Source organism: Camellia sinensis, chromosome 15 (assembly GCF_055761805.1).
Source record: "Camellia sinensis isolate YWXY chromosome 15, ASM5576180v1, whole genome shotgun sequence".
In the NCBI taxonomy this organism is placed as follows: domain Eukaryota; kingdom Viridiplantae; phylum Streptophyta; class Magnoliopsida; order Ericales; family Theaceae; genus Camellia; species Camellia sinensis.
In genome coordinates this window covers 130,887,326-130,910,776 of record NC_138975.1, presented here as the reverse complement: position 1 = coordinate 130,910,776, position 23,451 = coordinate 130,887,326, and the positions used below count along the sequence as shown (strand labels likewise).

The following is a 23,451-nucleotide window of genomic DNA, read 5'->3' as shown; positions in this document are numbered from 1 at the left end:
TTATATTGTTAAAATTGTTGAAATTTAATTGAATTGATGAATTTTTTGTTATGGATGATGCATTATGGTTGTTATGGGTGATGCTACATTAATGTTTTGTTTTATTTGTTTACTAAAAATTGTTGAAATTTTATTTTTGTGTATGCTACATTACTAAAAATTGTGAAAAAAAATATTTTTTATGAACGTATCCCCGCCGTATCCGTATCCTACTTTTTCGAATTTTGCCGTATCGCAGTATCCGTATCGTATCGTACCCGTATCCGTATCCGTGCTTCTTAGATGGTATTAAAGCAATAAGAAATTTCTGTGTGTCCACATCTTATTTGCAATTTCATCGACCAACTGTGAAACACTAGTTGTTACTGAAAACTTTAGCATCATAGTTTAACTGCCAATTGATGAATATTTAAAAGTGAATAGTGATTCTATTAGTTTTTGGTATTATTGCACTTTTATTATGTTAATTTGGTCAATTTATGCTTATTTGTGAATTTAATGAATTAATTCAAATTTATAGGAAAAATTTGACAATTAAAATGATGATTGACCAAGAAAAGACAAAAGGCTCTGTTACATTTCGTGGGTGGAAGCCAACAGTAATGAAGATAACAAAAATCTGATATTGCAAAGATTTTTTTCAAGAAGCATAAGCGGAAGCAAAAGCTACAAATTATCAAGTAGCTAGAGGGATGCTGTTCAAAATCAGTGAAAAAAATAGACCACAGACCTGTTGCCCAAATTTAAGTTCTCCGATGGACTGCACTAACGCAGCAAGCCAGAACACGTCAGAATAGGGATTCCCATTGTTATCATTATACTGTACGACAGTGAAAGTAAAATTAAAAATGGAAGGCGAGAAAGGAAGAAAACTTGAACATAATAAGGACACAAAATGAGCACAATTCTACTAACAATTTTTTTCCCTTTTTACTTTCCCCTAAAAAGAGAACCAGATAAATAGCTAGTTTATTTATTTATATATAAGTGCAACATGAAGTAAAGTAAGGAATTGACAACTTCTAGCGTAGGAAAGGAATATGACAAAAAGACAGAACTTTATTAGTAAGAAAGCAAGTATTACAAGTAGCATTATATGCATGCATTTGTGGAGCTTTATCTTCCCAATCTTGCAATTTAAGTAGAAACATTTAGATAATAATAATATACATGATTTTCTTATATAATATGCATAAAGGAGATACAAAAATTTTAATATGTTACTGCCTCTGTGTCCTTTTAAAGGATTTGTCGTGGTAGCATGTCTGTAGCTCTCACGTCTGTGCTACATAAGCTAGAGGGCATGTTTCCTGTGCTTCTACCCCAATTTTTTAATCCTTAATTGTCTTAAGTATTAGCCTCATTATTTTTAGCTAATTATGTGTAATTAAATTTGTTCATTGGAATTTTAAATGAGCCCTTGATGTTAAAAATCACTTTTCTGTAACCACAGGTCATGTTGGTGAGACATTCAAGAAGTGTTTGACATGTTTGAAGGGGTCACTGAGAAGTTTGAGTTTCCATCATTTTTGCAAATCCTCTTGACAAATGCAAGCTTCATAACATATAGCATGGAGTTAAAGATCCCTCAGCATGCTTCATGCTAGGCTAGGTATAATTTATTTCAAAAGGGCAACCTCGTGATAACATTGAACAAAATTTCATTTCAACTTTGACCCCATTACACTACCCTATCCTCCATGGGGGTTTACATCTTTACCTTCTCATTCTCCCTTTTCTAAAAGCAAAAGATTTGTATGAAACCAATGAAATCACATTATCCTACAGCTTGAAAAGAGAAATTCAGAACTCTAACAGCAAAAACAAGGGTTCCATATCTCCATTGACATGGATAAATATACCGACAAATGAACAAGCAAAAGTTCAAATAGACAATACCCATGTTTAATTTTTAAAGGAAAACGATTAATATAAAAAAGATCATTTCTGAATTGTGTGCATTGCATGAACCATACAACAAACCGCTCTTTGGTGTGATGCACTTCAGAAGCAAACAAATGACAACATACGTTTCAAATTTCAATTATCAGCATGGGAAAAGAATGCATGAAAAAGACTGCAGAAGTAATTCACACTCAAGTTTCCAAGTGGAAAAAGAAGTTCAATAACTAAATCGCAAGTAGCCATTGTTCCAACTACATGTTACAGAACAACTATGGCATGCAGATAGGCAAGTTAATATTTCCGTTTTTCCTCATCAGTAGTAAATGTAAAGGAGAGTGCATTTGTACAACTCACAAAAACATATTTCAGTTTAAAATTGGTGTTAAAAAGTCAACAAAATCAAACTACTACCTTCAAAAGTTGTAAAACAAATTCGACAGCTTCTCTAGGGCTTTTCTTGTCTGCTGCTCTGACCAGGGCTATGGCATTTGGGATAGTCTGAACAGAAGACAAAAAATAGAATAATCAGACGCTTTCAGAAAAGGGAATTATGATATTAACTGTACTAAATAGAAAGGGAAGTGGTTAAATATTTATTTTAAAACGAACAATGAGCGCTATCAGAATCATGACTTCCAAAACTAATTAGAGATTCTCACTTTTTAGTACAGATAAATCAATAACAATAACTGCCAGAATATATTCTAACCTCATAAAAACACTTCTAGATAAAATTCACCTGCTCAACCATAGTACCATGCATTCACATGAAAACAAATATATAGCCCAAGATATATAGAAGAGTCATTAAAATATTGGTGCCCCCAACCCCATCCAAACAAAAACAAAAAATTATTGCATGAAGTGCCCTCTTTTGTACTCATCTTGATATAGCAAGTTTACACTAGGAGACTCAAATTTCTAGTGTTTCTAACCCAAAAAATAAAATAAAAAAAACAAAAAGAGTGGATTATGTAAGATTCATTTGTAAAAATCCCCTTATGCAAATGCACAACCACAGCATGAGTTTAGAGAAAGATGAAATAAATAAAAACTAAAGGACATCGACAAGGAAGAAACAAGGAAAACAACTTTCAATATGGAAAATTCAGACAGGTGCTATAGCAACTAGTAGCACCTTTAAAAGACACGGTCCACCTTCAAAACTTCACATCTAGAGCAACTATCATTTTTTCAAGTAAAATAAAATTTAAAAAAAATATCCCTAGAAACTAACACAGGCCTTCTACCACATCCTCATTTCAGTACATAATATGCATTATCAATAACTCCATATTCTATAATTCTGGATTGCTTATCAGTGAAGCATATGCAGATGGAAAAGTTATATTGAATTGATTATATAGCCAAAAAAAAAATTGTGACATGCCAATGGAGGAGAAAATATTGGATGTAACATTGATACCATGTGGCGGTATCACCATCCAATGAGCATTGTTGATTTGCAGTAGGGACCACAATGCAACTTTTTATTTGCAGATTCGTTGCAGAAGATTTATAAAAGCAATGAACCAGATTTCCAAGACCACCCATTAAGGTGGTTCATTTCTTCACCATCTCACTCCAGCAATACCTACCCTTCGCTTTGGTGACAAACCACCAAATCCAACAAGGCCCTTGGAGGCCAAGGCAATTTGTAAGGCTCATTTGTGACAAAGTTGAATCACCTCTCCAATGTATAATGGCATAACCGACAAATGGCACTCCGATAGAGATACAAATGAAATGTGCTAATCGTTATAAATCAATTGCTCAAAGCTAGGGAAATTTTCATTTCATTTGTCAAAATTTCCGAGCTAATAATGAGTCAACATCTCTGTAACTTTTTATTAAAATCATTTGTCAATTTAACATTTATTTAGAAAGCATCAGTGGTGAAAGTTACTCTACCTCCCTAGTTACCTTGTACTCATCAAGCATACTGTTTTTTCCCCTTTTGATAAGCAAAATATATTAAACTAACAAAAAAAGTGCCTTAAAGGGAAGAAGAGAACCCCGTATTTTTTTTCAAGCATACAATATTGATGGCACAAAGTAGTTATCCTCTTTTCTTTTCATTTTCTTGATTCTTTTGAGTAATGAATGGTTAATTTGGCAAAGTGCTTGCGAGATGGTCATGGTTAATTATTTTTAAACCAAATCTGAACAAAAGCATAAATGACACTACGCTAACCATCCATAAGTAGAAAATTCATTCACATTTCTGCAATCCTTCCATCAAGAATGAAAAATTTAAGACAAATTCAATTGTACATTAGCAAAGTTTAAATATAAATCACATATTACACATTTTGGACTCAAATTTATATCAAATATTTGTACACTCATTGCATCCTGGAATATTAATATTAGATCTCCATACGTTGGTGGCATCCAAAGCTATAACTATCATGGTTTTAAAAAAATTTCATTATATTAGAGACCTAGTATCAGATCACATCATGGGAGGGTCAGGGGCTTAGGGTAATGAAGAAGAGCAACTCACCTCCCCACCCCAAAAGAGAAGAAAAATCCAACTGCTTTTTTCCATTTTTCTTTCAATTAGGGGGGAGGGGTGGTTGGCATGGAGGACCACTAATTCCTTGATGTGAAATTCAAAGAACCATAAAATCGTCAAACAAGATAAACCTAATCAGAAAATAATATAATGTGACCACATACAACATAATACACATCCTACCTCATTGCATTACCTCAAGTACAAAATACTCTGGGATATCATGAAAGTCATTTGCCCTGTAAAGTAAAGAATATCATAAAAACGATACAGTAAATTAGTCATTCCACAGAACCATCATCTAAATATAAATTACGAGTATCAAAAAGCTCACTTTGGGAGACCAATATTTGCATCAAATCTCCGACTTTTATAATATTTTATCAGTTGAAGTAAGCCAGCCCAATCAGTTTCCTGGTATAAAAAACAGTTAAACATACAACTACATATAAAATAAGAATTAATTTGAAGCACACTGAAAAACATCTAGTGGGATTCCTGTTCAGATATGCAAAACCTTATATAATGTCAATAAAAAAGGACAGAAGGCTTTCATAATTTACACTTGCATAATTTTAATGTCGAGAAGTGCAGAGCATCTTGAATTCAGATAAGCGATAGACTGATCTCAGCGACATAAATCTAAAGATGACCCTCCATGCATGTTGTCAATAAGTATTACATTAACAAGACATGGAATTTGACTTCTAAGTACCCACAACATTGCATGGGCATGCATAAATCAATGAAACTGGGAAGACAGAATGATATGTTTAGGCAACGACAGTTAACAAATATTTACACACAAGCATGCATACAACGCCACATCTATTAAATTGTTAAGCAACTATAATAGGATTCAAAATCCTAAACAAAGGCTCTGAGGACTTATGACAATCAAGAAGCCAGGTCTAAAGTATCATATGTCAATGGCAGCATTCATTTATGGTCCAAATTTTTATGTTTATTTGAGATAGTTAGCTGCTGATAGTTCTATTTATTTAACTTTTCCTATCTTTAAAAAGACCAGGATATTTAGTAAACTCCTGTTTTGTTGGAGATGGAGTAGTATGGTCCATATATTTTAATCTAAGTCGAGCTATGTTATTGGATAAACATGTCAATTTTGTTCAATCTACAATATTCTTGGTGGTCAAACTGTCAAAATTTCCAATGTTGAAGTCTTAATCCTCCTTGAACTAGTAATTGCACTTAAGTTTATATATTACGTATTTAAGTCTTTCTATAAAATGAGGTTGAGTATATGAGGATATGAGATTATCCCCGTGTAGTCTGGTTAATCCTGATGAGATTGAACTCACCAGATAATGTTCTTCTTCATCTCCTTCTCTTCAACACACAAAATATTCCAAAGGACTTCGCAACCCAACAAGCCGTAACCAAATTTATATTTAACACCAAAATCTTCAAAAATAGTGTGTTTGGTTTGAGTTTTTTGGATTAAGTTTTTTGACAACTGAGTTTTTTGTTTTTTGTGTTTTTTTTGTTTTTTGTGAATATTTTTAAAATTTTAAGCTTTTTTTTTAATTTTTTAGATGCACCTTACTTAGAAAAAGTAAAAATTTTGTGAAAAAATATTTTAAAAAATTAATAAATACATAAAAATACAAAAAAAAAAAAAAATATACTGAATTATCATTTTTTTTTTTTTTTGTATTTTTGGTATTTAGTGAATGTTTAAAAGATTTTTTTCATAAAAATTATACTTTTTATGTGTATTTATGTTAGGTGTGTCTAAAAATTTAAAAAAATTGCTTAAAATATATAAAAAAAAATCAGTAAAAACAAAAAAAATACGAAAAGTAGAATTTTCTGAAAAGTGTTTTTAGAGAACCAAAAACAAGCAAAGTGAGTAGTTTTACAGAGAATTCCAGAAACAAAATGCTGAAAATTTGGCATATACTTGTCAAAAACAAAACTCCCAAGTACATTAATCAATCCAAATCCAACCCTTTTCAATCAATGCACATGTACGTATATGTACAATAGGAGCATTAATCCTAATTAAGAAATAATTCGGGACTTACCTTAATTAATAGTTAATCAAGGGTCTTATTGCAATTAAGAGTTAATTGTGATGAAGTCTATTTCTTGCAAGACAAGAAAGACAAATCCTTACAGAACATGTTTATGTAGTTCTATAAATAAGAAAATTTGCTTCATGGGGATACTTTTAGAGACAGGACAATTCAATGGTTTTGAAATCGAGCGGACTTGAAGGATTATCAAGCATGGAATTAAATTTTGCATTTGAGGTATTTATTATATTTATCTCTATAGATGGTTGGTTAGTGTTTTGTATACATCACAAACATGATAATGGGTATTACTATTAGGAATCAAATACAATTTTAAAATTCCATTGTGTATGTGATTTCTTTCAATTAAGTCCCACATTGCTTGGGTACAAATGGGATGTGTAGTGTATAAGAATGAGGGCACCCTCACTTTACAAGCACATTGGAGTTGAGTTCTACACAGCACCGTGTGGCGGACCTGGGTCTCCCTACTCACAAAAAGTAAGGGAACTTACATGTAGGTCCTTAAGGGTGGACTTATTGTCCAATAGGTCCTATAATAATTAATAGCGTTTTTTATCAAAAATTACTAAAAAACGTCATTAACTATTAATTTTCAACAATAATTTGAAATTTTTGTCACAAAAAATCACTAATTATAAGTTTTAGCGACAGTTTAAAAAAATTGTCAAAAAAAAATATCATAAATTTTCAACTTTCAAACGTCATTAATTTTCAACTTTCAACGATAGTATGAAAAATTCATCACAGAAAAACATCACTAATTGTAAGTTTTAGTGAAAATTTATAAAAACAGAAAAAAAATAAAAATAATAAATAAATAAATCACTAATTGTCAATTTTTAGTGATGATTTTACTATGACTTATTTTCAATAGGACTTTATAGGAATTAAGTCCAACTATTAAGACCTATTGGAAGTTTACCCTCAAAAAGTATCAGTTGCCAGTCGCGTAGATGGAACAATGTCTGACAAATATTCACGAGTAATAACTCAATTCCAGGGGGTTCATAATCATAACAAACATTGCAGTTTAAAGACATTCTAGAAAAGATTTCAAATATGACTGTTATATGGTGTACGAATCCATAAAATAACATGGAAGAAGAAAAGCTTCTTATTGAAAATAATGGGTAAAACTAGAATTAAATTCAAAAAATGGTTTGTTTGTTGGAAGCAAACGAAAAACATATAACTTCTGATGAAATCAGGAAATCTGATATTAAAAGATACATAATCTAGTGAAAGAAAAAGGACCATATTACCTCAGTTGCTGTATTAGCTAATGCAAATGCTGCCTCAATCCGGACTCTCCAGAAGGCCTTTTACACAAAAGAAGAAAATTCAAAATTGCAACTAGTAAAATCAAATGAATAAAAACAAGACTTCCTCAAAAAGGATTGTGTGAGAATGGGGAAGAGAGTGCAAAAAGGACAACCTTTGCGTCGCTAAGAAAATTATTCAGAGCATTAATAACAGAAAATGAAAGCTGCGGCAATCCCTCTAACATTGCAATTGCTTGTGCTTGAGCAACAACATCTTTGTCCTTCTCCAGTTGATTTACCTGATTAAGCATCGAGATGTAATCAATATAGCTAAAAAAACCAGGCAAATAAAGAACAAAGTTGTAATTTACTAAAGGATTATTTACACTAAGACCCCCAAAACTTTAAAAGCTTACAAATAGACCCCTTAAACTATTGAAAAATATAATTTTTCCCTCTAAACTATAAAAGCGAACAAATGTCCCTAAATTATAAAAATGTACAAATTGGACTGTTAACAGAAAGGGGTTCTAACACGCCAATAGCTTAGGGGATTTATTTGTATGTTTTTTATAGTTTAAGGGGCAAAGTGATACTTTTCAATAGTTTAAGGAGTCCATTTGTACGCTTTTAAAGTTTAGGGGGTTAAAGTAATACGTCTCAATAGTTTAGGGGATCTTTGTGTGAATAACCCTTTACTTAAAAAACAGCAGATGCATCTTAACAAGTATAACAGTAAGGAGACCAAACAATGAAATGTAGTTTGGTGCACTTCATGAAAGATAAGTATGCAATATATTATATACGTGTGTTGACGAAACTAACGCATCTGTTTAGCAGAGCCACCCAAAATGACATCCACATGGGTTCACATAGTTAATCAAGTGGCAGCATTTTTGTTATTTGGCATGACATTAAGGTACCCTAAACCCTTTTTTTTCTATGCTTGTTAGTTGTGCTCAGAAAAAGAAAAAAGAAAAAAAATTGCCTCACTTTTAAGTGGGTATTTTAGGCTATCCCAGTGGTGGTATGGAACTAAAATCAACTGCTAATAAAAGGTGAAAGAAGAACAAGAAGCAACATGCTGAACGTGAGATCTCCCTTAAGCAACCAAAGAAAAAAAAAGCATGCTCCTAATGAGCAAATGCAACACATAAAAGAATCGGCTGAAAGAAGAGTACGCTAAACAAATCAAGAACCACAAATCTCTCAGGGAAAAAATCAAAAACTCCATTCATGCTCCTCAATTATTATAACAGCCACCTCATCTGCATAATACTAAAACTCAAAGAAGCTGTTGATTTTCTTCTTTTTTGCCATATATGAAAGTGATTACAAGATATCGCTTAAAAGGCTAAACAGGCAGTGCTAAATAAATCGACTACATCTGAATTTTCTGAATAATGATGCACCTTCAAAGATCTTCACTGCCTCATTCAATGTCTGACTCAATCCTTATATAATTTGATCTTTTAAGGAAAGGAGAAACAACTATGAAAAAGAGAATCAAATAGAAAAGACAACAGAGAGATGATGCGACGAGACAAAGGAGGAGAAGATTTAATGCAGAGAGAAGACATATATATTATTCTCCACTTCACATGACATCAATGTGATCAGCTTGCTTGTACGTACTATACACTATAGTGGTTGTGACTGGACCATCCTCCCTAACTACACTCCAAGAAACTAAAAATACTGTAGTCATCCAATTCAAAACCAGTGCCTCGTCTCTATTACAATCCTTAACTGCTAAAAAATGTTCCTTTTCCATAAAAAGTCCTTCCAGCCTTCTTGTCTTCCTTTGTAATGAAAAGAAAAATCACTTCTCTAGACAAAACCTATCAACGATACTTCTAAACATAAGGAATGATGAAGACATTGCCATTTAGAGAAAATGAACCATCAGAGATGGGTCAAAACCACACCTCCAGCATTTCATCCAAACAACTGTGTAGAGAGCCAGGGGGTTTTGGATCGTTAATTACACCACAAATTAATATTTTGCATATATATCTGTTGATGGGCTCTTCCCAAATAGTTATGATGAAAATGCTGTATGAAAGAATTCAGCCTTCACCAGCATTCTGTCAAAAGTCGCTTCAAGTGGTGCATCAACAGATGCATCCTTGGTAATCATGGTTATAGGTGACGTGGGTTCAGTGTTGCTGACTTCCTTATATATTGTTTTAAAAAGCTGAGACTACCTACCAGCATCGCGGTTCATGCACACGTGAAAAATGTGATTCATCAACAGACCATGAATTTTCTCACGACCCCTGGAAATTTTCTCAGCTGTTTGTTGAGATTACTGGAATTGTGGAAGAGAAACATTATTCTGGTTACTATGTAGTTTAGTAAATGAGAATAGCAATTTCTTGGCAGACAGATGGTTGCCACACAAGATTCATCTACAGAAGACCATAATCCATTGAACAGGCAGACAAAAGCCAGACTTCCTCAACACGAAATATATATGTAGTAATAGTCTCAAAATAGAAATCATATAAACTAAAATACAAGCAGAATCAGCAGATCAATTAATATCATGACTGCAACTATCAAGCATCTAAAAGTTTGTAAAGGAGAAGTGAAGTATTAACAGATAAATACAAATTTGTATTAGGATTGTTATGGAGATAATTGTTGGTCAAATGTATACTACCCATGCACTGCAACTGATGTACCCATTGAAACCTTTTTATGCACAAGCAAGCACAATAAGATCCAGCAACAAATCACCAGAAGCTCATACGTACCCACATCTGTACTGGTTGATTGAAATTAATTTCAGCAAGATACTCCAATTCTGGGTCTGCCCTTAGCCATAGCAGGGGGGAATCAACACTGCAAAACATGTTCACACTCCAGTTATATCCACTCTTAAATATACAAATGTCACAAAAGGGCATTAATCAATACATACTTGGATCGTGTGTCAAGGGTAGATACAGCATCACCATTATCATCGGAGCCATCTGGTTTGGAACCCTTTTTAGGCTTTTGAAAGCGTTTAGCAGCAAGTTTTGAATGGCACTGAATCTCTAGCAGCTGCCAAGTTTCTCCAGCCATTGGTAAAATGGGATGGTCATACATGCCATCAAGTTCATGAACCCTTATGCTCATCATTCCGGGCCAGCCAACATCACCTTCTCGGTTTTCAGAGTCAGCGTTACCATTAGCAACTGCTGCAATTGAGTCTGATGTTGCTGTGCATCCCTGCATGACGGCCAGTTCGACCATGTTTTTCCGTTTGTTATAGGAAAATCCCATCCTTCATAGCATGCAAAAGAACGGTATCAACTTAGAAGATAAAATCAGAATAAGATGCCAGCTAGTTTGAGGCACGAAAACAGCACAATGCAACCACACAAATCATACCTCAGCACCGGACACCCACAAGATCCCACCCAGCGATGAAAAAATTCTTTAAGAAAAGGGCGCTCAAGATTTCCAAATTTGTTGGCAAAATGCCGAAACTGCATTTTTACGATTCAAAGATAAACAAGTGAACCTTTAAATCTCAAAATCAACTGACAAAGAACCCAACAAATTGCAAAACACATACAACACATATCTAAGAAAGAATACTGTAATGTCTGTGAGAACTATAACAGAAAGAACCAACTATTACAGGATTTCAGATTACAAACTAAGGCCTCGTTTAACTTTTTGGCTTTTTGGTTAAAATATGATGTAAAAAAAAAAAAAACTCATATGTTTGGAATGACTTTATGATTTTTTTACGAAAAGATGTGCAAAAAGTAGAGAGAAAATAGAATCTTTGAGTTTTTTGTATATGTTGTTGGCTTTTTGGTTTTTTTTAGAGACTCTTTGGCTTTTTGGCTAAAATCACCATTTGCCAAACGAGGCCTAAGAAATACATGAAAGAAAAGGAGTTTATATATTCCTGGCTGCACATGCAACTAGCCAGCCATATTGAAGACATATCCTAAGCAGCACAAACACTTCCAAGAAGGTAACGTGTCGTGTCCGACAATGACACTAACACTGACACGACTCGACACTCACTGGACACTTCCCAACACTTGATAAACACATTACAAATTTGAATAAAATATCTTGAAATCCGATGATAAAACAAAAAAAATGTAAATTTATACCTATTCTCCTCCTTTAGGCTTTAAAGATTATTATTTTTTACTCAAGTAGTCATATTTATGACATAATAATTATTTATCTTTACATATGACATAAACAAAATATATACAATTATATCTTTTGCATGTGTCCCAAGCATGTCGCGTCTTGCATTTTTTGAAAATTTGTGTCGGAGCGTCAGTGTCATGTCACGTTTCCATGTCCTTGCTTCTTAGACATCTCTTCTTAGATCTGTTGCAACTCAAGGACATGGCCAGTACAGTTTCTCTTGGTTTCTGTTTGTTTTCATTCCTGTCTTTCCCAGAAACTCTCCCAAATATTCATTTCATCACTCAATAAAAGGAAAAGAAGGGAGCGGGGAACAGTGCGATGTAAATTGTAAATAATCACCTCCTTTGTACTAAGAGTTCTCAAAGGACGAGTTGTTTCTTGAGCCCGAGAAACAATTATCTGCAAAATCTGCATGTGAAAAACCCAAACAAGAGCACATTTTTTTAAGCCAAGTAGAACATTATTGCCATGAAAGCTATGAAAAGGTGAATGTTTGAAATTTAAATAAGCAGGGTGAGACAATGGATTAGTTAAACCAACATGCAATACAATACCTTTTAAAAAAAAAAAAAAAACTCCTTCCTCAACCCTAGAAAATTAGCAAACATGGTATAGTACAAAACGGATGGACTCTTACTTTACGGAAAGACTCAGGTCCCATCTGCTTTTCCAACATTTGAAGGACTGCCACCTGTTATGCACGAAACCGTCAAAAAAGAAGGCAATCAGAAAAAAAAAAAAAAAAAAAAAACAAAAGAAAAAAACAAAAGGCAACTTACAGACTTCCAGGACCGTATTTTTCCATATAAACCAATGCACTGGGTTCCATACAAATCCTTAGAAGAAGCAGAGGAGCTTAAAGCAGTTGCACCACTGTCATCAGCTTTGCAAACAGCACAATTTGCCTGCACTTCAGAAAAAAAACCCACTAGTTAATCTGTTTCTGAATGTACAAAAAAAAACCTCCATGAGCATCCATGTTAACTAGTTTATCTTTCAGAAATGGTTTTCGAAATTTACATGTTTGGAAAAATGAGGGGGAAATTAAAACCACAGCACTCACTCACACGTGGGCGATGAAGCATGGACACGGCAAACTCAGTGCCGAAGCGGTGTTGGAAACAGGGACATGGGCACACACCATGGACACGTACGCAACACGCCATTTGGCATATCCCCCTTTTTTTCTTTTTTTTTTTTTTTTGGGGGGGGGGGGGGGGGGGTGTTATGGGACACAGCAAGGGACATCGAAGAGAAGAGAGAGATAAGAGTGACCTGGTATCTGCCCTAACCAGACGAGACGACAAACTCAATGACCTTCAACACCTTCTCTCTCTCTCGCTTCGCCTGTTTCACTCCTCTCTCTCTTCGAGCTCTATTACATATATATACATATATACTCTAGAATATTATACAGATATATGTATGTATATACATTCTTTTATTTATGTTTTATAAATTATACTTATATATGTATATATATATGTTTTTATTTATATTATATATTGTTAAAATTTACCATCACCTACCACCAATTTACCATCACCTACCACCACCTACTCCTCACCTACTACACTCACCCTCTCCTATATAATGAGCCACTCACCATTTGTAATATATCAAAATACAACAATCAATAATACACATCAATTTATTTTTTACGTGGCATCAGAGCTATAAGATTTAGGCCTATACTCTTTTCTTTCCGGCGGGCAGCCGGCCGGCAACCTTGCCTTCGCTGCCCGCTGGAGTTTTTCAACACCTCCACAGAGTATGGCTCAATCCCAAGCTTACTTCCATCAAACACAGCAGACCTACCAACACTCACCGACTCACATCGAGGATCGAAGAAATCATCCACCACCGCCACCACAGAACCTCCATCTCTGTCCTCACCACCAGTCTCCATACCAACTTTTCACGAATCCCTACCCTTCATCCAGAAGTTTCGTGGCAAGACCATCATCGTCAAATACGGCGGCGCCGCCTTGAAATCCTCGTCCCTCCAATCCTCCGTCATCTCCGACCTCGTCCTCCTCTCCTGCATCGGCATCCGCATCGTCTTCGTCCACGGCGGTGGCCCCGAGATCAACCAATGGCTGAGTCGACTCGGCATCCAACCCAACTTTCTCAATGGCCTCCGAGTCACCGACGCTTCCACCATGGAAATCGTCTCCATCCTCCTCCATTCACGCAATCGAAACCACAACCACACTGAGGACTCTCCACAAACCTCTCGATCGGGAAATCGGCTGATGCGATTTCGACGGAGAATTCGAGCTCGTCGTCGTCGCGAATCACCTCTCCGATGTTGAGCCAGAGGAAGAGAATCTTGACGCTGACTCCTTTCAAGTTCTTCAGCTTGCCCTTGGATATCACTCCTGTGATCGTTGACTTGTACTTGAGCTCGTAGTTTTGGATCGTGAAAGTGCACGTTTCGTCCAAATAGGCCTTAAATTTGCCTGTGGATTTGTCTAATTCGTGGCTCTTGGCTCCGATCGGAAGAATACCTACAGGAAAATCGTATTGTTCAAGAACTTGGTACGCTGTGAGGGTGTCATCGCTGGTGGCTGAGGAGGTTGAGAGACTGATTAGGAGGATCAGAACGACGAAGAGAATCGCCGGTGAAGACATCATCGATGATCCATCCCTCTCTCTCTCTCTAAAAGGAAACCCACATCATTGATACACACCCAGAAATACACCAGCTACATGTGCTCTCTCTCTCTCTCTCTCGGGTTAGAGGTGAGAGACAGAGTTAAGTAAAAAAAAAAAAAAATGCCACACTGCTTCTCCCTTTCTCTCCACTAGCCCACTTTAATCACATCTCATGATTCCCGCTCTTTCTTTTGTCAGACTCCACACCCCCCACAATATGCTGTCGCCAGAACCCACTATTCATCCCACTAGGAGTATATAGAATATATATATCTTGAAAAAAAAAAAAAAAAAAAAAAAAAACAACAACAACAACAACAACAACAACAACAATTTACAAATTTGCACAACACTCATATTTTATTCATCTCCGGGATCAACCCCGTTCACAATTTTACACAAAAAAAAAAAAAAAAAACAAAACAAAACAACAAACCACCACATTCACAGGCGGAATTTTTCTTCTCTACTCTACCGTCGGTCTCTTCTTCTTGCCTCCGTCCTGGGCGGCCCTTGACGGTGTTGCCTCAGTGCTTCCTCGTCCACCGAGCACGTTCACTCCCCCATACTCCTCCACTGCAGCATCTGGCGGACCTCCAAATCGAATCACGGTGGCCTTCCGCTTCAGCTCCTTGTTTTCCGCCTTTAGCACACTTATCTCTGCTCGCGCATCCTTATACATGCGTTGGAGCAGAGCCAGTTGGGCGTTTAATTGCTGCACCTCATTTGTCCTACTCTGCAGCCGGTGCGACAAGTTTGTGACCGCCGTCATGGACTCCACACATGCCTTCAAAGTATACTGATTAGCCTCCACATCCGTTTGCACTGCCATTTTTTGCTCCACCGACCGCATCGGAAAGTTCAACGGAGCAAACTCCGGGGCGCTTGGTTGAGGTTCCAGTGCCACCGCACCAGTTTTCTCTCTTGTTGACTCGTTGAGGTCTGGAAAGAGAGTGAGCAGACTCCGGGAAGACGAGGCCATTTTTTGGGCAACAGAGTGTTACAGACTCTCTCTCTCAGCACAACGAAGAGTTTTTCAGAGGATTTCGCAGGTTTTTTGCCTCTGCCTCGGCCTCAGGCCTTTGTCTTGATTAAATAGCCAAGGCAGCCACGCGCATCGCGCGCCTCTTGCCACCAGACGACAAAACGGGCGCGCAAGCCAAGGCGCCCACGTGCCTCGCCATCATGTCCAGCACGCCTTTTTATGGATTGGGCACGCCTTTTGATAGATTGGGCACACCTTTTGAGGGTGCGACTTTTTAAGGATCCGACAAGACTCTGTAAACTGTCCCGATATTAATTCCAGTTAGCTCCTTCATGGGTCCGACAAGACTCTGTAAACTGTCCCGACATTGATTCCGGTTAGATCCTTCATGGGTCCGACAAGACTCTGTAAACTGTCCCGACATTGATTCCGGTTAGTTTCTACAAGGGTCCAGCAAGACTCTGTAAACTGTCACAACAACTGTCACCACATTGTCTGCTACAACGGTCCGACATGACCCCATAAACTGTCTTCTACATCGGTCTGACACCGCCATCCAGTGTCCTCTACACCGTTATGACACCACCATACAGTGTCCTCTACAACGTTATGACACCCCATACAGTGTCCTCTACAACGTTATGACACCACCATCCAGTGTCTCCTATCCTCTTTTATTTTTATGTATTTTCTTGTTTTGTTACTCTCTCCAAACTCAAGTTGGTTAGTTTCTATCCTCCTTGAGTTTGCGGGGGGCTGTTAAAATTTACCATCACCTACCACCAATTTACCATCACCTACCACCACCTACTCCTCACCTACTCCTCACCCTCTCCTATATAATGAGCCACTCACCATTTGTAATATATCAAAATACAACAATCAATAATACACATCAATTTATTTTTTACATATATATATTGCCTTTAGAAATTATATATATGTTTTAATTTATATATTATCTATTGCCGTTATAAATTTGTGTGAATTTATTTATATATTATATTTATTGAATTAATGTTACTATGCTAGTTTTGTTAACAAATAAAAATATATATTAAAAAAATTTGCCGTGTCCCCCACCGTGTCCATGTTCCCATTTTTTGGAAATGCTATGTCGCATGTCCGTACCCGTGTCCGTGCTTCATAGAATGTGGGGCCCACAAATGTGAGAGTGAGGGATTTGGAAACAGCCACTAAGGCTGTTGATTTAGTAATTAAAAAAATAATTGGCCACAATTTTAAAATCAAATAGAGGGTGTTGACAATCAAATATTAGGCAGGGGAAGATCCAAATAAGATTCATAATGGACTCAACTTCTGGATGCACTTTAGAAGGATTATGATCCGCTGCTTATTATCTGATGTACATTAGTCATTTAAAAAGAAAGCAATTAAAATATGCAGCAGCCAAATAATCAGACCTTGTATCGCCGATAGCGTGCTTCATTGTTACCAAGAAATCGCTTAACAAATGAGTCAGTCAGAAACCCAGCAAGACCATCTAATAACCAATCTACCAATAATCATTAAGAATTTATGTTAGCACAAATGGATTTACCACTATTAAAACAGAACACTCTAAATATATTAGATCTCAAAGAAATAGCACAATTGTCTTTTAGCATCTTACCATCATTTGGCGACTCAGCAGAGATATATACACCGAACCACTGCCTTGCAAGGGCAAAGGCGAGTTTAATCCTGGTCTCTATGGTCTGTTACAACATTCAAAACTCATCAGCACTAATGTTTGGAAAACAAGTGAAATATGATGAATATCTTTCTGCCACATTTGAATTCACTGACCAAGGTGGCCACTGATATAAAACATAGCTCACTATGAATATTGCACAGGAGGGAGATTATGAGGTAAACTCATTTCCAAAATCGAGATATGTGTGTCATCGGCTTCTGATGGTCATAGCATCTCTCTTTCATAAATGGAAAATGGGCATTTTATTTTAATGATACACCCAATGGTACCATATTTATCCTGGCAAAAAATACTGTTGACTTGCTAGCTTCCCATCAGTGGATCTCAATTCATCTATACTGTTGGCTTATTTTAACAACACCCCCACTTGTAACATTCCTAGGAACCTCTCCAAGGCAAAAGGCCATTTGGACATACATGTGCAGAGGAAACCCCAATACCTATAAATCTCTCTTCCCCCAAGGCACATTCGGTGATTCAATCAACCCGAAATGGTGTGCCAAACAGACGCATGTATAATGACCGAGGCAGAATACTATATTTTGACAAGTTCTACCTAAAGCAGGCCATTAGTGTATTTTGGTGTATATAAACCTTCAGAGGCAAAACAACATCAAATTAAGTGCAAAGTAATCATAAACACAATCTGCCACTGATTAACCAATTACATTTACTTTACAAGTATACCTGATCAATAACCTTCTCGTCATATAGAACTTGAGAACTGAAAATGGTCATGGAGGCTCCCAAACTCATTGATGATATTGCCATCTCAGGAGCAATAAACACTTGTGTATATGAACCAAATGGAAATGATGCAGAAAGGTACTCTTCATAATGGCTGTTAATAAGTAGAAGAGACAGCAACTTAAGGAAGCAGTTATCAAATTAATTTGCAGAAGGTAACAAATACAGAAGTTGAAAACAGTCCTCTAAAGGAAACGGAACCAAATGCCAATCAATAAAAATAAATAACTATCAAAAATACCTGAATGCACTATGAAAAAATCCCACAGTATTTTGCAACTTTGACACGTGAGCTGGCAAACACATGTATGACAGAAGACCGCTATGGCGATCAGGAAAGATTTCAAATGGTGCAACTGCCAGAGAAATCCACTGAGCAGCAACTGGAACATTTAGTCTATAAACGAATGTTTTACGGGGTGGACCATCCGTGCTCAAAACCTGTAAAACCAACAAACACATAAGATAACACAAAATAATGATACGTTGCTACCTATGGTGCACGCTAATACAACATTGTTTCAGTAGATAAACCATTATTAAGAAACGCGTACACAAAACATCAATGGAAAGTACAATAAGACATACTAATTTGTCATGTTACAACATTTAATATAAGCAAAATTCAGTTCAGAGGAACAAAAAGGAAAAGGTGAAACGGAAAAACATAATTCATGCTTCAATTCTTTTAAACTACTGCATAATGAAGGTAAATGTGTCAGCATTATGGAAGTGTAAAAGGAGAGCAAAATTCAACTCAATTCCAAAAGATTCCCATGCAATACTAACATTGTGTTTGGATCTAGGATCTGAGCAGGGATCTATGAAGGGAAAGGAAAAGGAAATAGAAGTTTCATGAAAATTTAACTTCTATCTCATTCACTTTTTCCTTACTTTTTCCCCTCGCCAAATCCTTGATCCAAACACAGCCAAAGGCTTAATGACCAAATGTCTAGCTTTCTGAATAATAGAATTACAAATTTCATGCAGAAACATTACATATGGCATGGCTTCACAAAGATATATCAATAACACTAATGTTATTTGATAGTTTAGGACACATCTAGTTCAACCGAATCCAGAAAGCCTCAGAAACGAGAAACATGATGTAAGACAAGCTTCAGGATACTTGAAATAATGCTGCATATATGCCAAATCTGAGCCACATTTTCCTCAAGCAACATTTATCCCCAAACATGTAGCTAGATGACATGGACTATCGGATCCTCTTCCCAGAAAAACCAAAGAACTCCAAAATGCCAAAAAACGATAATATCCCAGGCTCCCAACCATTTGGAGCGGCCTAAAAATTTTTATCCATTTCTTCCTTAGACAACCCTACTCTCTATATTATCAGACCCTGCAATAGCTATTTGACAAGAAGATAAGAAATCCTCAGTGACTGGTGAGGTCATTACTCCTTTTGAACTAATGCTTCCCATAAAAATAGAAGTAAAAATGACTAACATCCTAGGTCTACCACCAAGTTTTTTAAACACATCTGAAATTGTGTCTCCTAACAGGGGAAAAATTAAAGAAAAGTATACTAGGAAAAAAAATTTGGATAAAAACCAACATTTTCTCAAACATAACTATGCTCCTATTAGCTTATGAATATACAAATTCTTTTGACTATCTCATAATTTCGTAAGTAAGAAATATTAATGACAGGCAAGCTACAAAGTAGAAACACTTTAAGGCCATGTTTATTTGAATCTAGATCCTCTAGACTGATTTTTAGGAGAGTGATCTTAGAGTATTTTTTGAATGGCAGAGATTTAATTTTACAGAAGTTGAAAGTATAATAGTACTAAGTTGAGGGTACAATAGTATTTGATAATCACTTTCAAAAAAAATTCAACCATACAAAAAATCATTATAAGATCACTGGTATGAAAAATCATGGATCTGGACTCTGTTTATTTGGCCTCTTAGAAGAGGGGATTGGATTAACAATTCATGGGGGCCATCAAAACCATGTTTAGTTGTGTTAAAATGCTATGGGACTACCAATCTCCCCAAGGGTGGGCTTGGCATTCCTGTTGGGGAGTTGGGATTGTTAATCCAATGCCCTTGGATCGAAGGTGAAAGACCATTTTGCCCTCTTTTCACAAAAAACAACAAAGTAACCTTTATATAATGAGAACTTTTAAGTAATTTTATAGATTTAATCCCAACAACTAATACCACCACACTAGTACACATACAAACACGCTTTATCTTACATCCCTAACTTAATACCACCACACTAGCAATCTCATCACTCAATCCCACCGTACTCATAATCCCACCCAAACTAATCTTCCAAACAAATATGGCCTAAGGGTGTCGTGTCCATACAGGAAACCAACACTCATCAGACACTCCCCGACATGTGTTGAACACACCTCCAGCGTGCGGACACACTTCGGAATCTTGGCGGACACACATGTCCATACCCAAACACATATAAAATTCAAAACAAGTTTGAAGGGAAGAAATTTAGGATCAAATTGTAAGATAAAAACAAGGTATATACCAATAAATCCCTACTCTTTTAGATTTTGGACATTTAGGACTTGGACCATGGCTACTGAGAAATTACTCAAGTGATAACAAGATCATGCATAATTTTCACAAGAGAGATACCACAAAAAAAAAGTCCTGTAGCTCTTCTTTTTTTTTTCTTCTTTCTTCTTCCATTGAAGTAGAAATGTCCAGTCCAGAGCCTCTCAAATATAAATTCCTCTCAAAACAATATATTTGAAGGCAAGAAAGTCAATTTTCTTTGAACTATGATTCCATCAAATAATTGATTCCAATCCATGTGCTGTCATGCAAAATATTGCTTTTACTTTTAACTGACACCACATAAAAAAGATGTTACATGATTTCTCACTGTGCATACACAAAGAATGATATTTATTATCCCACCTCGCATACAGAATACTGCCACTACATTTAATCTCACCTGACAAAGTAAGTTACCAGTACTGACTGCCACAAAATTGTTGGCAACCGTAAACTCCATATCATAGCTGGACAACAGGAAGATAAATCACATTAAAACATGAACAAAACTACTACTCTAAAATAACAGCTAATTATCATGGTTCATACCAGCAACGCTGAGAACTGTCATCCATACAAGGGAACCAACATCGTGCACGCCTTATCTGATTATCAGTGTGTAGAACATCATTGTCAAAATGAATTCCTGTTTCAGCTCTCTCTACCCAATAGTCAACTCGAACCAGTTTCACATTCTGCACCCAACATAACCTACATGAGAAACCAAGGCGTGTAAACTTCATCACCACAAATTTATGAAGTAGAAAAAACTGATTGAGGCTCAGTACAAGATGCAGTTCCTAAACCCGTTGAATAATTAATACAAAGATTAAGAAGGGATCATCCAAGTATAGCCTTGGAGGCATATCATCTTCTTTTTCTTTTTCTTTTCCTTTTGATGGATGAGGCTTCAATTTTGGTACAGAGTTCTGGATTTTCTGTTCTCTATGGGTGTGATCCCCATGTTTTCATTTTTTAACAGCAGATTTGCATGAAAATAGTTTCATTTGGATCATGTTCAGTTTCAAGCAACATATCTGAAGAATCTACAAATTTTTCACTCAAAACCAGTATAAACATTAGCCATACAAGTTAAACAGTAATGGGAAAGGAACTTCACATGTGTATTTGGGAATGTCAGTCTGCATAAGCACTAAAGAAATGTTGTGTGTGTGTGTGTGTGAGAGACAGAGACAGAGACAGAGAGACAGATATAGAGACAGAGAAGAGGATTCAATATCAGTATACACAATTTCACAACAACAACAAAATTCCACCATTACATACGAATGAAATTGAACAAAAGACATTGTATAATCCACATATATTGAGCCAAATGATGCCAAATAAAGCCATCATTTAAAGACTATCATAGAACTGCAAGGACTACTAAAAACAACGGTAACCTGATTGGGTTCTTCTGAGGAATTCTGTTGCTCTGGCTGTTCACTTGCTGACTTGACAGACTTGGAGCACATGATCAGCAAATTTGGAACCATTTCCCTTTCAAGAGATGACAAATAAACCGATCCTGCAGCATCAGCAGCAGAAATAGCTGAAGACACTGCACACCATCTATTTTCACTATCTAAATGCAAACAATGTGGGAAAACTTCAAAGTCTGCAGGCTCTCCGTCGACCATAACACTATCAATCGCCAAATTATCCGCATGTAGCCCTACAACCCCGTTATCTGGTACCGCTATTTCAAGCTCAGTGTAACTAAAAAATCCAAAAAAAAAAAAAAAACAAATAAACACCCCATCAATCCAAAGCTAAAACTACAAACGAAATCGCAAGGTATCAAAATTTTAACCTAATCCAAACTTCAACAACACAATTAATTCTCAATTTTTCCATTATTGAACAATTATAAAGTCTCCGAGCTGCTGAGCTGACTTAACCAATTGCCCACATATATAGACAGCTTGAATTTGCAAGAAATGATAAAAGTGTGTATATATATATAGATAGAAAGCTAGGGCTAGGGGAAGAATCAACAAGTATTCACTGGCTCCGAATTAAAAATGAGGGCTTTAACGAAAAAACGAAAGAAACTTCCGAATTGATTTGAAAAACACATAGGCGAATAGAAATTGAGACAGAGAAACCTCTGGAAAAGCAAAAAACAACAAATCATCAAGCAGCCATGCAAATTCAGATAGAAACTTGATTCTGAATCAGTGCAAGACTATCAGTAACAAAAACAAACACACACATATGATGTGTAGATATATATATATATATAGAGAGAGAGAGAGAAGGAGTTTCACCCGTAGACACGACGCTTGTCCATTTCGATTGAGAGACAGAGCTTCTGGTGACGAACCACTGCTTCTGAATTGTCTGCTTTCTGGTCTTCGTTCTTCGGCTTTCGAGGCTTCGCCATTTCTATAAACAACCAAAGCTCTCTCTCTCTCCCTCACACAAGGGAGAGAGGGCTCTGATTTATAGAGATCGAAGGGGGGTGAGAAGAGGACTCCAATCTCTGCTTTAGGTCACTTTTGGTCGCGACGTGCCCTGGCGTTGTTGGTTTGATATCAACCGTACACGTGTGGGGGTTTCTGATCTGACAGTGGATGGGTGCTTGGTTGAGTTTATTTGAAGCTGTGATGCTATCAGACATCAGCAGTTCTAGAATCAGATCAAAGCCAGGCTCACATGTGATGTTTGTTTCGGTAGACGTTTGTTTCGGTAGCCATGGGGTTCGAATTGGACTAATAATTTAATAAAATTATTAATTTAATTAAATAATTGAAATATAGATTAATTATTTTAAATTTGACTATTAATTAAGATGGAATACATAATTCAACAGATTCGTAATTCTAGAACTATTAGTTATGGGAATGCTAATCCAGTCCGCCCAAACA

The 23,451-nt window shown here is 36.2% G+C and overlaps 1 protein-coding gene across 1 annotated transcript in view; it reads right to left on the bottom strand.

Moving 5' to 3' along the window:
* TAF2 (TBP-associated factor 2) overlaps positions 1-23,182 on the bottom strand; it is a 28,629-nt gene extending 5,447 nt beyond the window's left edge. The window contains exons 1-20 of the mRNA XM_082909958.1: positions 22,852-23,182; positions 21,985-22,300; positions 21,128-21,273; positions 20,979-21,045; positions 18,270-18,469; positions 17,969-18,122; positions 17,198-17,282; positions 16,989-17,080; positions 12,701-12,826; positions 12,559-12,612; positions 12,261-12,329; positions 11,130-11,227; positions 10,675-11,022; positions 10,508-10,595; positions 7,922-8,047; positions 7,749-7,805; positions 4,758-4,837; positions 4,620-4,662; positions 2,317-2,403; positions 731-820 (exon numbers count right to left, since the gene is read on the bottom strand). Of these exons, the coding sequence (XP_082766084.1) occupies positions 731-820; positions 2,317-2,403; positions 4,620-4,662; positions 4,758-4,837; positions 7,749-7,805; positions 7,922-8,047; positions 10,508-10,595; positions 10,675-11,022; positions 11,130-11,227; positions 12,261-12,329; positions 12,559-12,612; positions 12,701-12,826; positions 16,989-17,080; positions 17,198-17,282; positions 17,969-18,122; positions 18,270-18,469; positions 20,979-21,045; positions 21,128-21,273; positions 21,985-22,300; positions 22,852-22,967 (2,442 nt within the window). The 5' untranslated portion in view covers positions 22,968-23,182. The remainder of the gene's footprint in view (positions 1-730; positions 821-2,316; positions 2,404-4,619; positions 4,663-4,757; positions 4,838-7,748; positions 7,806-7,921; positions 8,048-10,507; positions 10,596-10,674; positions 11,023-11,129; positions 11,228-12,260; positions 12,330-12,558; positions 12,613-12,700; positions 12,827-16,988; positions 17,081-17,197; positions 17,283-17,968; positions 18,123-18,269; positions 18,470-20,978; positions 21,046-21,127; positions 21,274-21,984; positions 22,301-22,851) is intronic.
* Between the last annotated feature and the right edge of the window lie 269 nt (positions 23,183-23,451).